At 44.2% G+C, this 17,272-nt stretch overlaps 1 protein-coding gene across 1 annotated transcript in view; it reads left to right on the top strand.

The window, feature by feature from the left end:
- The window catches only part of SHOC1 (shortage in chiasmata 1), an 83,860-nt gene that overhangs the window by 47,311 nt on the left and 19,277 nt on the right, over nucleotides 1–17,272 (top strand). The window contains exons 4-5 of the mRNA XM_040419787.1: nucleotides 824–903; nucleotides 5,111–5,347. Coding sequence (XP_040275721.1) covers nucleotides 824–903; nucleotides 5,111–5,347 — 317 coding nt within the window. The remainder of the gene's footprint in view (nucleotides 1–823; nucleotides 904–5,110; nucleotides 5,348–17,272) is intronic.

Raw genomic sequence — 17,272 nt, 5'->3', positions numbered from 1 at the left:
ATTCTGTGCATTTTTTGTGCATAAAAAAAAAAAACGCCAAAATCTTAATAGAAAGTCTGGCATGTAAACATTGTCTATGCAATGCATGGAGTAAAATCCACTTCAAAATCCGTATGTTTTACTATGGATTCATTAGGGATTTTGACAGGCATTTGCCAAAAATCCGCTGAACATTTTCTGCAGCAAAATAAATCCTGTGTCCCTCAAGGACTTTTACTTTAAACAGAAAAAATGACAATATACTGTATATTGAATTGCAACTTAGAGTAGTATCTGTTATATAGTTTACTTACAGAGACTGGCATTTTTCAGTTTTTTTAATGGTATTCTTATAAATTCACAATAGCAAGTGCTGCATATTCAACCAATCAGTTACTGAGAAACTACTCAAGTAGTGACAAACAAGGGTCAGATTTTTACTAAGCCTGTAGATGAGATTACTTTGACTGAATTTTACAGTAGAATTGTGGTGTAAATGTGGTGCAAAACATCACCCACTTTTTTAGTAAGTTATGCCCCTTTCCCAGTAAGCTACAACGCCTTTTGGTCTAGGCGCCAACATTTTATCTTCACCTAGATGCACCAAATTGCACATTTTTCTTAATGTGGGCCAATATTTGTACTGTTTTTGTTATCCACCTCAATAAAAATGGAAAAATTCTAATATCTCTGTAAGTAAAATAAATACTGAACTTTGGCGATTGATCTAAAAACAGCATTTTGGGTGTAAATCCACTAATATTAAAAACTCACACTTTAACAGTATCCCAATTAAAAGCATTTATCGAGCTTAGATTTTTACTAAAGATGTTCTGTGTTCAAGCTTTCACATTACAGATGCAGACAAAGACATGTTAGAAAGCCTGGGAAGCCAATCTGCTGTTAAACCACTGTTACTTAAAGGTAAAGTTACTATGGAAAGTAGAAGCTAAGGCACAATTATACATATTTTAGTGATTTGAATGTGGCAGCATGCCATGCCCACCTCTGTCCTGCATCACTTACTCATTATCTTCTGTGCTGATGTCTGGGCCCTCCTGCCCTCCTCCCAATCAGCAGAGGGCCTGACTGCTGGCATTCCACATGTCCTGCGTTTGTTGCTTAGGCCTTCCACCTCTGCCTCTTAAATGGCCAGCAGGTGACCTAGTCTTCCCCAGCCAATGGCTGGTCACATCTGGGTATATGAGGCACCTTCCATGGGCCCTGGAAGGTAGTAGTATAGAGGACAGGAGTGGTGGTAGCTAGACTGATGGAAGTAGTAGTACTCACGGTAGCAGTCCTCACTCTGGCTCTCCCTAGGCCATGCAGTGATGGGAGGGAACACCCTTTTTTCTCTCAGGACACACCATTAATTTTTGGGGGGCTGCTGCCTAGTGATGGCTGTGGTGCCCTTTATTTTAAGTAGATGTGTGAAAGACAGGAGGGGCCAGTGGATGGTTGGTGAAGTCAATGACCAGGCCTGTTTGGTTATAATAAATAAAGATTCTGAGCAGATGTTGAGAGTTGTAGTACAGTAGTGCAATAAAGTCTAAGAGTGGTTACCTTATTGTCTCAATCCAGCATGGCCTTTGTTTGTGGCTCTCAATCATCTGCAAATGTCTGTTCTGTTTTCCTATGGGGTACCCTCCCAGTTCACTTGCTTCTGTGGCAGCCTACAGTCTCAGGCCTAGTTATGAGCAGCACCCACAAACATTTCCTTCCTCTAGGTCTGCTCAGCAAAGACTCACTAACCAGGGCGGCAGGTCCAGCCTGTTTCTGGCAACCTAACTAAGGACTGCCAGTATTAACTGTTTGTTGCATGTACACAACCTTTTGGGATTCACAGTGCATAAGAAAGAGAATATGCCAACCATTTAAGTGCTTTGGCAATTAATCACAATATTAACTCTTTAGCAGTGATCCACTAAAATATTAAACCTTTCTCTGTGATCCTCTGGGTCACTGCACTACTACCAAGTGAAGGCGTGCTGTTCTGTTTGTCTGCTCGTGTGCCAACCTCTTTCTGTCTACCGTTTCTGTCCCTTTGCTGCCTGACCTGACCTTAGTATGTTTACTGTATTGACCCTTTGCTGCCTGTCCTGACCTCATCCTGGTTTCATGGCTCTGTGCATACTCTGCCCCCCCCCCGCCCCCCCCGACTTTCCTGACAAGTATTTCCTGACTCTTCAGTGCACCGATGTCTCTGACCCCAGTGGATCAGCTGCTAAACACTCCAGAACTATTTCAAGAGGTAGCAGCCTCCTGCAGAGAAGGCCAGATCCCTCTATAGTGATTAAAGGGTGAAAACCAGGGGACTGCCTGAATAATACACTTAGGTCTAGTCCAAAGTCAAACTGGTCGATTGGTGCAATGTTTAGTTTTGAGACACAATTAGAAAAAAGTATAATATTTGATAAAATACTGTACAGTACATCAACACATCAAACTCTGAAAATTCAATTCTTGGACAGACAAATGGAGTTCTAATTGCCCTCAGAGTTTCATTTGCCTACAGAAGGCCATAAGAAAAATACCCCATTGCCCCCTACTAGGTTGAAGCTTGAATGGGATCTGAGCTGCACAGCGGCTTCCAGCTTTGTCCATTGTTGTTTCTGGTGAAACTCGAAAAATTAGAATATCATGCAAAGTTAATTTATTTCAGTAATGCAACTTAAAAGGTGAAACTAATATATGAGATAGACTCATTACATGCACAGCGAGATATTTCAAGCCTTTATTTGTTATAATTTGGATGATTATGGCTTACAGCTTATGAGACCCTAAAGTCACAATTTTGAGGTACCCTTTGCTTAGGGGATATGGATTCATTAGCTGACTAGAGTGTGACACTTTATGCCTAGAATATTGAACCTTTTCACAAAATTCTAATTTTAACCCCTTAGTGACCAAGCCTGTTTGGGCCTTTATGACCAAGCGTTTTTCTTCCTTTTTTCATGGTCTCATTCCAAGAGCTATAACTTTTTTATTTTTTTGTCTATATAGCTTTATGAGGGCTTGTTTTTTACGGGACAAGTTGTAGTTTTTAATAGCGCCATTTTAGGGTACACATAACTTTCTGATTAACTGTTTTTAACTCTTTCTGGGAGGGAGATGGGGAAAAATAGCAATACTGCCACTGCGTTTTTACATTATAAATTTTACGACGTTCATTTTTCGGTACAAATAACATAATATCTTTATTCTCTGGGTCAGTAAGATTACAGTGATACTAAATACTTATAATTTTTTTTACGTTTTACTACTTTTTTTGCAATAAAACTCCTTTTATTAACCCAAAAAATGATTTTGCATTGCCACTTCACAAGACCCTTAAATTTTTTTTTCTATGGAGTTGTGTGACGGCTTGATTTTTGAGGGACGACTTATATTTTTTATTGGTATCATTTTGGAGTAAATGCCGCTTTTTGATCGCTTGTTATTACGTTTTTTTCAGTGGAAACTAAGAATAAATTAGAAATTCTGTATTTTTTTATTATTATTTTTTTACGGCGTTCACCATAGGGACAATTTATGTAATATTTATGTAGTCCGAGTCGTTACGGATGCGGCATATGGGGGATATTTTCTTTTTGCAATTTTTACATTGAAAAGCGTATTTTCAATGGAAAAAAAAGCATATTTTTTTATTTTATGGAATTTTTTAAATTTAATAAATGTGTATTTTTTTTCTATTTTTTTTACTACTTAATAGTCTCACAAGGGGACTATAATATACAGTATTTTAATTGCTTTTAAAATGTAATGCATTATCTCTATAATGCATTACATTTCAATAGCAATGCCATTCAAACATTGAACAGCAGGCTGCGCCAGAGAGGCACAGCCTGCTGGAGATGACTGAAGACAGGCTCGGGGCCCTGATCGGAAGCAAGGTAAGCTTCCCAACACATCAGCACCCCGCGATCGCATTTTCGGGGTGCTGATGGGAGACAGAGGGAGTCCGCTCCCTCTGTCACCACTTTACATGCAGCGGGGCGCCATTGCTCCCGTCATGTAAAGGGTTAAACAGCCCGGATCGGCACTCCTGCCAGTCCGGGCTGTTAGAGCAGGGCCCCGGATCTCATGTGAGAGCCGGGTCCGCGCTCCCCGCTGCACGGGGGAGCCGTGCAGCACTTAGACTGGGCCGCGGTGGCCCAGCCTAAGGCCCCTTAGTGACCGCCGTAAAAAGGCGTATGGGTGGTCACTAAGGGGTTAAGCTGCATTAATGCAATTCCTTTTAATTTGCATTACTGAAATAAATGGACTTTTGCACGATATTCTAATTTTTCGAGTTTCACCTGTAGATTTCAGCTTCCCACTCTATGAATGAGCTGTTACTGCTGTATAACTGTCACATGATACTAAATTATTCCTGTGCATGCTGGAAGGTATGGATTTACTGAATGTTACATGTGCCAAACTTATCAGTGGTTGGAAGTGCTTCATTTAATTTAATCTGTTTGAGATGGATGACGTGTCATATAATCAAATCTAACCTCTGGGTATGTATCTCCACAACCCCCCTCCTACTATATTGAATTATTGTTCTAGCTGACGTCAAGCTGATATGTGAAGTTATATGGTATGTGTTACAACCTATGTTTTAATTCTATAACTTCCTTTATAGTCTACTTTCACACTGGCGTTTTGGTTTCCGTTTGTGAGATCCGTTCAGGGCTCTCACAAGCGGTGCAAAACGGATCAGTTTTGCCCTTAATGCATTCTGAATGGATAAGGATCCGCTCAGAATGCATCAGTTTGGCTCAGTTTGCCTCCGTTCCGTCTCCATTCCGCTTTGGAGGATGACACCAAAACGCTTGCAGCGTTTTTGGTGTTAAAGATAATACAAACGGATCCGTTCTGAACGCATGCATGCGGTTGTATTATCTGAACGGATGCGTTTGCGCAGATCCATGACGGATCCTCACCAAACGCGAGTATGAAAGTAGCCATACACAGCTTGCTAATAAGTCAGGACCACACACATCCCTTCAATTTTGCATAACAGGTCACATTAAATGCCGATATTTACAGATATTATCTAGTGTGGTACTTGTTTCTACCTGCGCTTTATTTGTATGTTAGCAATCATTTAGAGTAAACTGAAATCAGCAGTTGTTGCATTTTGCAGTGCCACTTATTAGAGATAAACCAGAACAGTGTACTATTAAGGAACTGAAAGAGAGAACGTCCATCAATTCAGATACATCTGTGGATCTCGCTCTAGAAGATGATTGGGGCAAATTGGGGTCAAACATGAAAAATGCTCGCATCATTGAACAATTGAAAATTAATATTCCCAGTACAGAAAACCTTAATCCAACCGAAATAGACTCATTCAAGCCAATTATTTACAACAATCTGGAAAGTAAGTTTATACATGATATTTATTGACATGTGTGTATATTCTGCCAGTGATAGCCTTAGTTTACCATAAAAAAGTCCTTCTGAATGAGATTGACAACTATTGTTGGAAAATAGAACGTTAAAGGTTATTCGTGTGTTTGTGTAAAACTGACCTTTTACTTTCATTCTTCAGGTCAGTATAATTACGGTGATAACACATATTTATCGTTTTACTTGAGTTGTAATAATGAGAAAAATTTAAAACCTTCCTTTTCATCGCCATATTCCTACCCCTATAGTTTTTTTGTAGTTATGTGTATAGAGCTGTGTGAGGGAATTTTTTCAGGGCTATCTGTACTTCTGTACTTTACATTGATACCATTGTCGGGTGTTTATGACTTTTTGATAAATTTTTATTTAAAAAATTGTGGGCATTGAAGCAACCAAAAAGTAGCGAATCGGCCATTTTGACTTTTTTCTGTTTAATTTGCCCTATGGGATATATATTTTTATATTTTAATAGTACTGGCATTTTTTCATGCGGCGATGCCTGTTTTTTTATGCATTTTGATTTTGGGAAAGGGGGTAATTGAAATTTTTAATTTTTTTTTAAATTTTTTGAATTTTAAAAACATTTATTTTCATCAGATTGCTTCTCTCATAGACTTCAATGCATTAGCTTTATCAAACTAGTGTAAAGTAGAACTGGCTTAGTTGCCCATAGCAACTAGTGTTGAGGGAAGCGAGATTCGTATGCTTCATGTGAAGTCGCTTAGTTCAAAACTTTGGAATAATACTGTATGGAGATCCGTCTCTGTACAGTATTAGAATGTATGGGCTCCGATGAGCCGAAGTAAGTTATTTGCAAAGTTGCGCGTGACTTCATTGAATAACTTCAGTAATTGATATTTAAAGTGGAAAACTACTTTAAAACTTGAAACCGAACTCGGCTTCGACACAGAAAGGACACAGAAAAAAAATACGTTTGTGTGCATGAGTCCTTATTCCAAAGTTTTTACCTAAACAACTTCAGATGAAGCATCCGAAGCTCGCTTCGCTTAAGGCCTATTGCACACGACCGTATGGCTTTTTCAGTGTTTTGCGGTCCGTTTTTCACGGATCTGTTGTTCCGTTTTTTGTTTCCATTGTGTTTCCATTTCTGTTTCGTTTTTCCGTATGGCATATACAGTATACAGTAATTACATAGATAAAATTGGGCTGGGCATAACATTTTCAATAGATGGTTCAGCAAAAAACGGAACGGAAACGGAAGACATACGGATGCATTTCCGTATGTGTTCCGTTTTTTTGCGGACCCATTGACTTGAATAGAGCCACGGACCGTGATTTGCGGGCAATAATAGGACATGTTCTATGTTAAAACGGAACGGAAATACGGAAACGGAATGCATACGAAGTACATTCCGTTTTTTTTGCGGAACCATTGAAATTAATGGTTCCGTATATGGACCGTATACGGAACGCGAAAAACGAACAGTAAACGGGAAAAAAAAACGTCCGTGTGCAGGAGGCCTAACACTAATAGCAACCAATCAGATTCGAACCTTTCATTTTACAAAAGAGCTGTGAAAAATGAAAGATGGAATCTGATTGGTTGCTATGGGCAACTAAGCCAGTTCTATTTTACACCAGTTTGATAAATCTCCCCCTATGTTCCTCTGGAGCCCTTCCACAGACAGGGGCTCCATAGGAGCTTATGTGCAAACTTGGATCATTCAGGAGCACTGAGGCTGCCGCACTCACCATAACAAAAACCTGGAAGAGCATGCTTCTGGGTCTGTAACGAGGATTGGAGGAGCCGGTGCACACATAATAGCATGCTCTTCCCGGTTTTTGCATTCCCAGAAACCGTGGTAACGTTTGATCACTGCACCTGAGGGGTTAAATGTAAAAAATATAAACAAATAGCCCTTGCCCTGCGCGATACAGCACAGGGCAAGGGAGAGCATCGGAGCATGAAATGCTCCGATGCTTATGTCAGAGGGCCTGCCTGGGTGAAAACGGGGTTATGTCCGGGTTCAGCTCTGAACCGGACAACCCCTTTAAGTGTTATATAGTTAATGCAATTGCAATTATCTGCTGTGTGCCAATGATGCTAATTTGTATAGTTTAGGGCTCATTCAGATGGCCGCATGCTGTCCGCAAAAAAGCAGATCCGTTTTTTTTGCGAATTAGATGCTGACCCATTCACTTCTATGGGGCCCTTTCCTTCCATTCCAAAGCTCCGCAAAGCAAATGAAACATATCCTATACTTGTCAGTGAAAATCATGACTTGGCCCCATTGAAGTCTGCAAAAATACTGAATGCAACCCGTTTTTTTGTGGGCATGCTGAACCGTCTGCAAATAAACAGATCCACATTTTTGCAGACAGCTTACGGCCGTCTGAATGAGCCCTTAGGCTGTAAGCTGTCTGCAAAACATTGTAATGCGTGCAAAACATTGTAATGCGTTTTGCACGCGCGCGAGAAAAATCGGCATGTTTGGTACCCAAACCTGAACTTCTTCACAGAAGTTCGGGCTTGGGATCGGTGTTCTGTAGATTGTATTATTTTCCCTTATAACATGGTTATAAGGGAAAATAATTGTCACGAGGGTATCGAGAACCACGCCTGACTCCGTTATACCCGGGGTCAGGAAGTCGCAGCGGTTGGCTGCACGCTCTATTTAAGATAGGGCTGTTTTCCTTATGGTAGCTTTCTGGGTTTGCTTTGCAAACCCTTTTGGCTCACTCAGGGATCCGTAGCTCCTTCTCCTCAGCTGTTCCTTGTCCAGCACTCCCAAACCTCCTTAAATTCCTCTCTCACACTTCTCTGGTTGCCAGATATAGAGCTTCCTGCCTGGACATCTAGTCTGACCTTCTGGAGCTGTGTTGCTGCGTTCTCTAGTAGTTGGTCCAGAACGCTACCCTCCGGATCCCTGTTGGACCATTGTGGTCGCCCACCTGGGTGTATGTGTTTGTCTGTTTTGTCTGTCCTCTCCCTGGTGTTTCCCTCTTAGTGTCAGTGGTGTGGACTAGCGATCCCACCGGCCCGTTCACTATCTAGGGCTCATTTTAGGGAAAGCTGCACGGGTGAGGAACCCGTCTAGGGACGTCAGGGCAGTCAGGTGCCAGCCGCAAGGTGAGTTAGGGGTCACCACCTTTCCCTCTCCCTTGGGCAGGGCTTTCCCTTTTTTCCTCCCTGTGCGTGACGTCGGTCATTACAATAATAGCATTCTGAATACAGAATGCATAGTAAAATAGCGCTGGAGGGGTTAAAAAAAATAAAAAATAATTTAACTCACCTTAATCCACTTGATCGCGCAGCCCGGCATCTCTTCTGTCTTCATTTTAGCTGTGTGCAGGAAAAGGACCTGTGGTGACATCACTCCGGTCATCACATGGTCCGTCACATGATCTTTTACCATGGTGATGGTAAAAGTGGATTAAGGTGAGTTAAATTATTATTTTTTTTTAACCCCTCCAGCACTATTGTACTATGCATTCTGTATTCAGAATGCTATTATTTTCCCTTATAACCATGTTATAAGGGAAAATAATAATGATCGGGTCTCCATCCCGATCGTCTCCTAGCAACCATGCGTGAAAATCGCACTGCATCCGCACTTGCTTGCGGATGCTTGCGATTTTCACACAGCCCCATTCACTTCTATGGGGCCTGCGTTGCGTGGAAAACGCACAATATAGAGCTTGCTGCGATTTTCACGCAACGCATAAGTGATGCGTGAAAATCACAGCTCATGTGCACAGCCCCATAGAAATGAATGGGTCCGGATTCAGTGCGGGTGCAATGCGTTCTCCTCCCGCATTGCACCCGCGCGGAAAACTTGCCCGTGTGAACTCAGCCTTACTGAAATATAAAAGAAACATATAATAAAAGACCTGAAATGAAATATTCCGTTATATTCGTCATAAGATTTAGGTTTAGTTTCGTAAAAGCCTTCCTAAGGCTGTAGTCTATCTTAGCTGCTTCATTTTATTATATAAAATACATGTCATCAGTCGAATGTTTAGTCACATTTGCTATAAATTCTTTTGAATAGGACTGTCATTTCTTAGTTAAATCTCCCCATGAGCATACTTTCTCAACTGAAGAATGTAAAGACATACTTTTCACTGACATCAAAAATATTTAGTTGTAACCAATGAAAAGACATAGTGCTTGTTTACCCTACTTCACAGCGGTCATTAATAAGGGTGATTTTAGAGAGACTGCCAAAGGCAAACATTATGTGTAAAGTATTCATGGAATCTGCACCCTTTACAAACAGCGGGCACTTTAGATTGTTCCTGCACTGTGTCCTCACTGCTCTTATTGTCGCTGCTACATGTTATATTGGCTTAGCGTATACCAGTTTTCCATGCTGCGATACTACCCTACGTGTTTCAGAGGCTGACTGTTTTATGCAAAGAAAGTTTTATCACTGTATAATAAATTGTCATTCATTTTTTATTTGCTTCAAATCTTCACTATTTTCAATGCACACACTGGGTCTCCACGCTAAACCAGCACACCAAGCCTTAGGCCCCTTTCACACAGGCGAGTATTCCGCGCGGATGCGATGCGTGAGGTGAACACATTGCACCCGCACTGAATACCGACCCATTCATTTCTATGGGGCTGTTCAGATGAGCGGTGATTTTCACGCATCACTTATGCGTTGCGTGAAAATCGTAGCATGCTCTATATTCTGCGTTTTTCATGCAACGCAGGCCCCTCAGAAGTGAATGGGGTTGCGTGAAAATCGCAAGCAAGTGCGGATGCGGTGCGATTTTCACGCACGGTTGCTAGGAGATGATCGGGATGGAGACCCGATCATTATTATTTTCCCTTATAACATGGTTATAAGGGAAAATAATAGCATTCTGAATATACAGTTACAGGACCTTTGATGACGTCACTCTGGTCATAACATGGTACGTCACATGATCTTTTACCATGGTGAAGGATCATGTGATGACCGGAGTGACGTCATCAAAGGTCCTGTAACTGTATTTAATGCTCACCACAGGTCCTATTCAAGAAGGAGATGCCGGGCCGCGATCAAGTGGACTAAGGTGAGTTAAATTATTTATTTATTTATTTTTAACCCCTCCAGCGCTGTTTTACTTTGCATTCTGTATTCAGAATGCTATTATTTTCTCTTATAACCATGTTATAAGGGAAAATAATACAATCTACAGAACATTGATCCCAAGCCCGAACTTCTGTGAAGAAGTTCGGGTTTGGGTACCAAACATGCGCGATTTTTCTCACACGCGTGCAAAACGCATTACAATGTTTTGCACTCGCACGGAAAAATCGCGGGTGTTCCCGCAACGCACCCGCACATTTTCCCGCAATGCCCGTGTGAAACCAGCCTTAGCCTCTCATTTCCTCTGGACTGTACGTGTCACAGAGAGTTGGAAATCCATACCACACAATATACAAAATCCAGCACTGCACCAAGGCATAAAAAACTGATTCTTAGGGCTCCTTCACACAAACATGTGAAGCCCGTGCCCGTGCTGTGGACCACAAATTGCGGTCCGCAGTGCACGGGCACCGTCTGCAGGCCAGGCGCATGGGGATAGCAGACCCATTCACTTGAATGGGTACGCAATCCTTCCCTTCCCCAAAAAGACAGAGCAAGTTCTATATTGTTGCGGTGCGGAAGCATGGAACGGAACCCCAGAAAGAACTCCGTAGTGTTTCCGTGGTGTTCTGTTCCGTTCTTCCGTTCCGCATCTCTGGATTTGCGGACCCATTGAAATGAATGGGTCCGCATCCATGATGCGGAATGGCCACAGAACGGTGCCCGTGTATTGCGGATCCGCAAATGCGGTTCACAATACGGCAACAGGCTCCACACATTTGTGTGAACGAGCCCTTAATTGATGGAAAAGTACAAAGCATTAAAAATAGCTTACGCATTTCAGCCTACACTAGCCCTTTTTCACAGAATAACAAAATAACAATTGACCATGTTAAAAAACATTTTTGAAAAGGTATGAACCAGTAGAGACAAACGTAAGATACGTCATTAATTTGTGCCACCCACCCTGTTGATTTAACTCTTCGTATAAATAAAAGAGAGAGTTAGCGCATATATCAAGTAAGTCATTTTTATCCATGTTTCAAAGTTGTTTGTAATAATACAAACAGATTAATATAATTTACATACATGGTGATAGTCGCCCATTGCCAAATAGGTGTGTCTGAATTGGAACTTAATCTAATGCATGATTTAACATCAGTAATGCTTGGCCACTATTCATACTATGTTTAAGGCCTCCTGCACACGATCGTTGTGTGCACCCGTGGCCATTGTGCCGTTTTCCGTTTTTTTTTTCGCGGACCCATTGACTTTCAATGGGTCCGTGGAAAAATCGGAAAATGCACCGTTTTGCAGTCGCATCCGTGATCCGTGTTTCCTGGCCGTGAAAAAAATATGACCTGTCCTATTTTTTTCACGGCCAACGGTTCACGGACCCATTCAAGTCAATGGGTCCATGAAAGAACACGGATGCACACAAGATTGGCATCCGTGTCCGTGATCCGTGGCCGTAGGTTACTTTTTATACAGACGGATCCAAAGATCCGTCTGCATAAAAGCTTTTTCATAGCTGAGTTTTCACTTCGTGAAAACTCAGAACCGACAGTATATTCTAACAGAGAGGCGTCCCCATGGCTTCAGGTTAGAATATACTAAAAGAACTGTGTACATGACTGCCCCCTGCTGCCTGCCAGGTGCTGCCAGGCAGCAGGGGGCAGCCCCCCCCCCCCTGTAGTTAACACATTGGTGGCCAGTGGGCCCCCCCCCCCCTGTAGTTAACACATTGGTGGCCAGTGCGGCCGGCCCCCCCCCCTCCCCTGTAGTTAACTCATTGGTGGCCAGTGGGCCCCCCTCCCTCTCCTGTAGTTAACTTGTTGGTGGCCAGTGGCCCCCCCTCCCTCCCCTGTAGTTAACTCGTTGGTGGCCAGTGGGCCCCCCTCCCTCCCCTGTAGTTAACTCGTTGGTGGCCAGTGGGCCCCCCTCCCTCCCCTGTAGTTAACTCGTTGGTGGCCAGTGGGCCCCCCCTCCCTCCCCTGTAGTTAACTCGTTGGTGGCCTGTGGGCCCCCCTCCCTCCCCTGTAGTTAACTCGTTGGTGGCTAGTGGGCCCTCTCCCCTCCCTCCCCCTCCTAATTAAAATCTCCCCCCTATCATTGGTGGCAGCGGAGAGTACCGATCGGAGTCCCAGTTTAATCGCTGGGGCTCCGATCGGTAACCATGGCAACCAGGACGCTACTGCTGTCCCGGTTGCCATGGTTACTTAGCAATTTGTAGAACCATTATACTTACCTGCGAGCTGCGATCTCTGCGTCCGGCCGGGAGCTCCTCCTACTGGTAAGTGACAGCTCGCAGGTAAGATCGCAGCTCGCAGGTAAGTATAATGGTTCTACAAATTGCTAAGTAACCATGGCAACCGGGACAGCAGTAGCGTCCTGGTTGCCATGGTTACCGATCGGAGCCCCAGCGATTAAACTGGGACTCCGATCGGTACTCTCCGCTGCCACCAATGATAGGGCGGGAGATTTTAATTAGGAGGGGGAGGGAGGGGAGAGGGCCCACTGGCCACCAACGAGTTCACTACAGGGGAGGGAGGGGGGGCCCACTGGCCACCAACGAGTTAACTACAGGGGAGGGAGGGGGGGGGGCCACTGGCCACCAACGAGTTAACTACAGGGGAGGGAGGGGGGGGGGGCCACTGGCCACCAACGAGTTAACTACAGGGGAGGGAGGGGGGGCCCACTGGCCACCAACGAGTTAACTACAGGGGAGGGAGGGGGGCCCACTGGCCACCAATGAATTAACTGGAGGGGGGGGGGCGGCCGCACTGGCCACCAATGTGTTAACTACAGGGGGGGGGCTGCAGGAGGCAGTCATGTGCACAGTTATTTTAGTATATTCTAACCTGAAGCGTCCCCATCACCATGGGAACGCCTCTGTGTTAGAATATACTGTCGGATTTGAGTTTCACGATGTAACTCAAATCCGACGGTATATTCTAACATAGAGGCGTTCCCATGGTGATGGGGACGCTTCAAGTTAAAATATACCATCGGATTGGAGAAAACTCCGATCCTATGGTACTCCTGACTTTACATTGAAAGTCAATGGGGGACGGATCCGTTTAAAATTGCACCATATTGTGTCAACGTCAAACGGATCCGTCCCCATTGACTTGCATTGTAATTCAGGACGGATCCGTTTGGCTCCGCACGGCCAGGTGGACACCAAAACGACTTTTTTTTCATGTCCGTGTATCCTCCCACGGACGAAAAAACGGTCACGGATCACGGCAAAACGGAACCCGTTTTTGCGGACCGCAATAAAATACGGTCGTGTGCAGGAGGCCTAAGTGTTTATTCCTGAATTGTGAATTGAAAATATACTAAGTGATTGTGCCTATATAGGAATATAATTTTATCAATGTGTCAATGCTATATTGTATGCAGTGCTGTGAAAAAGTATTTGCCACCTTAGGCCTCTTTCACACTTGCGTTGTTGGGATCCGGCGTGCACTTCCGTTGCCGGAGGTGCCCGCCGGATCCGGAAAAACGCAAGTGTACTGAAAGCATTTGAAGACGGAGCCGTCTTCAAAATGCGTTCAGTGTTACTATGGCAGCCAGGACGCTATTAAAGTCCTGGTTGCCATAGTAGGAGCGGGGAGCGGGGGAGCGGTATACTTACAGTCCGTGCGGCTCCCGGGGCGCTCCAGAATGACGTCAGAGCGCCCCATGCGCATGGATGACGTGATCCATGTGATCACGTGATCCATGCGCTTGGGGCGCCCTGACGTCACTCTGGAGCGCCCGGGGAGCCGCACGGACAGTAAGTATGCTGCTCCCCCGCTCCACGCTACACTTTACCATGGCTGCCAGGACTTTAGCGTCCCGGCAGCCATGGTAACCACTCTGAAAAAGCTAAATGTCGGGTCCGGCAATGCGCCGAAACGACGTTTAGCTTAAGGCCGGATACGGATCAATGCCTTTCAATGGGCATTAATTCCGGATCGGCCTTGCGGCAAGTGTTCCGGATTTTTGGCCGGAGCAAAAAGCGCAGCATGCTGCGGTATTTTCTCCGGCCAAAAAAAAAAAACGTGAAGACATCCTGATGCATCCTGAACGGATTTCTCTCCATTCAGAATGCATTAGGATAAAACTGATCAGGATTCTTCCGGCATAGAACCCCGGAACTCTATGCCGGAAGAAAAGAACGCAAGTGTGAAAGGGCCCTAAGATTTCTTTTGTTTTTCAGATTATCAAACAAATTTTAATATCAGACAAGATAACCTGAGTAGATACGAAAAGCACTATTTAAATTAGGATTTCATTTATTAAAGGGGTTGTCCGGGTTCAGAGCTGAACCCAGACATACACATAATTTCCCTCAGGCAGCCCCCTTGATGTTAGCATTGGAGCATGTCATGCCCGATGCGCTCTCTTGCCCTGCGCTGGATCGCACCGTTAAAGGGCTCTTTTATTTACAACACAGCAGTGTGTTCGGTGACGTCACCGGCTCTGATAGGCAGGCTTTAGCGCTGCCCTAGCCGTTTTACAGGCTAGGGCAGCGCTAAAGCCCCATGGAGAGCCCGGTACGTCACCGGAACTCCAAAAAATGCCTTTGCCCAGCGCAATTTAGCGCAGGGCAAAGGAGAGCATCCGAGTATGAACTGCTCCGATGCTCAAGTCAGGGGTGCTGCCTGGGTGAAAATGGAGATATGTCCGGGTTCAGTTCTAAACCCGGACAACCCCTTTAAGGGAAAAAGATTTAGCTATCCAAACTAACCTGGCCCTAAGTGAAAAAGTAATTGCCCCCTAAACATAACTGGTTGTGCCACCTTTGGCGGCAACAACTGCAATCAAGCGTTTGCGATAATTAGCAATGAGTCTTTCACATGTCTATGGAGGAATTTTGGCCCACTCTTCTTTGCAGAATTGTTTTAACTCAGCCACATTGGAGGGCTTTCTACCATGAACGGACGGCCTGTTTAAGGCCACAGCATCTCAATAGGATTTAAGTCCGGACTTTGACTAAGCCACTCCAAAACCTTGGTTGTTTTTTTGTTTGTTTGTTTTTTTTACTTTCTTTTTCACCTGTTCTTGAATTTCTTCAGATCGGGGCATGATGTGTTGCTTTTTGAGATCTTTTTGCCTACTTTATGTTGTCAGACAGGTTCTATTTAAAGCGAACCTTTCACCTCATTTTCACTTTATGAACTAGCAACAGTACCTTATAGATTATCTTCAGTGTGTTCTTATACATGTTAGTGCCGCTTTCCTGCGCTGTTTATTCTTGAAAAAATCGTCTTATAAAGTTCACATTTCATGTCACGCAACAAGTCAAGGGGGTATCCCTTCCCTCACCTCTGGCTGTACCTCCCCTGCCCTAACCCCGCCTCTATGCTCTGTAATTGACAGCCGGCTCAGTCGCCGGGACCGCGCTTGTGAATCCTGCGCATGCGCCGTCCTCCTCATTCGCCATCTGCGGCAAGTCTACAGTGATCACGTGGGGCACTTGGAGCCTGAAGATAGGGGAGCGCGCGCACGGGAGGGAGAGCAGACAGGCAGGCATCGCGTACGGCGCATGCGCGATTCTGTTACAGGATCGCGCTTGTGTCGGCAAGAAAGACGGGATCGCGCGGCGAATGAGGAGGACGGCGCATGCGCAGGATTCACAAGCGCGGTCCCGGCGACTGAGCCGGCTGTCAATTACAGAGCATAGAGGAGGGGTTAGGGCAGGGGAGGTACAGCCAGAGGTGAGGGAAGGGATACCCCCTTGACTTGTTGCGTGACTGTTGGAGCAGGAAATGTGAACTTTATAAGACGATTTTTTCAAGAATAAACAGCGCAGGAAAGCGGCACTAACATGTATAAGAACACACTGAAGATAATCTATAAGGTACTGTTGCTAGTTTATAAAGTGAAAATGAGGTGAAAGGTTCGCTTTAAGTCATTTCTTGATACAGGTCTGGCAGTAATCAGGCCTGGGAGAGGCTAGTTAGGCTGCGTTCACACGGGCGAGATTTCCGCGCGGGTGCAATGCGGTAGGTGAACGCATTGCACCCGCACTGAATCTGGACCCATTCATTTCTATGGGGCTGTTCAGATGAGCGATGATTTTCACGCATCACTTATGCGTTGCGTGAAAATCGCAGCATGCTCTATATTCTGCGTTTTTCACGCAACGCAGGCCCCATAGAAGTGAATGGGGTTGCGTGAAAATCGCAAGCATCCGCAAGCAAGTGCGGATGCGGTGCAATTTTCACGCATGGTTGCTAGGTGACAGTCTATAAACTGTATTACTTTCCCTTATAACATGGTTATAAGGGAAAATAATAGCATTCTGAATACAGAATGCATAGTACAATAGGGCTGGAGGGGTTTAAAAAAATAAACTCATTAACTCACCTTCTCCTCTTGATCTCGAAGTTCCCGGTCTCTTCTTTACTTGAGTTGTGGGCTAAAGGACCTTTGAGTTGAGTTTACTGATGAGTTGTGGGCTAAAGGACCTTTGGTGACGTCAGATCTCATGCTCCAATCACATGGTACATCACCACGGTGATGGATTGCCATGTGAACCAAGCAAGCACTAGTCAGCAGCAATCCCACAGCTTTTTTCCCTTAATAAATGAAATCATCATTTAAAAAGTGCTTTTTGATATTCAAATTTGTTTGATAATCTGATTCTAAACATTTAAGTGTGGCAAATGTGCAAAAACAAATGAAATCTGTAAGGGGGCAAGTACTTTTTAACAGCACTGTATATGTAATTGATATACTGTAAATCTGTTTGTATGATTACGGACAGCTTTGAAACATGGATAAAAATGACATTTGATATATTTGCTAACCCTGTCTTTTAGTAGTTATACGAGGGGTTAATTCACCAGGGTGGATCC

Source organism: Bufo bufo, chromosome 2, assembly GCF_905171765.1.
Source record: "Bufo bufo chromosome 2, aBufBuf1.1, whole genome shotgun sequence".
Classification (NCBI taxonomy): Eukaryota; Metazoa; Chordata; class Amphibia; order Anura; family Bufonidae; genus Bufo; species Bufo bufo.
This window is presented reverse-complemented; position numbering and strand designations above follow the sequence as displayed.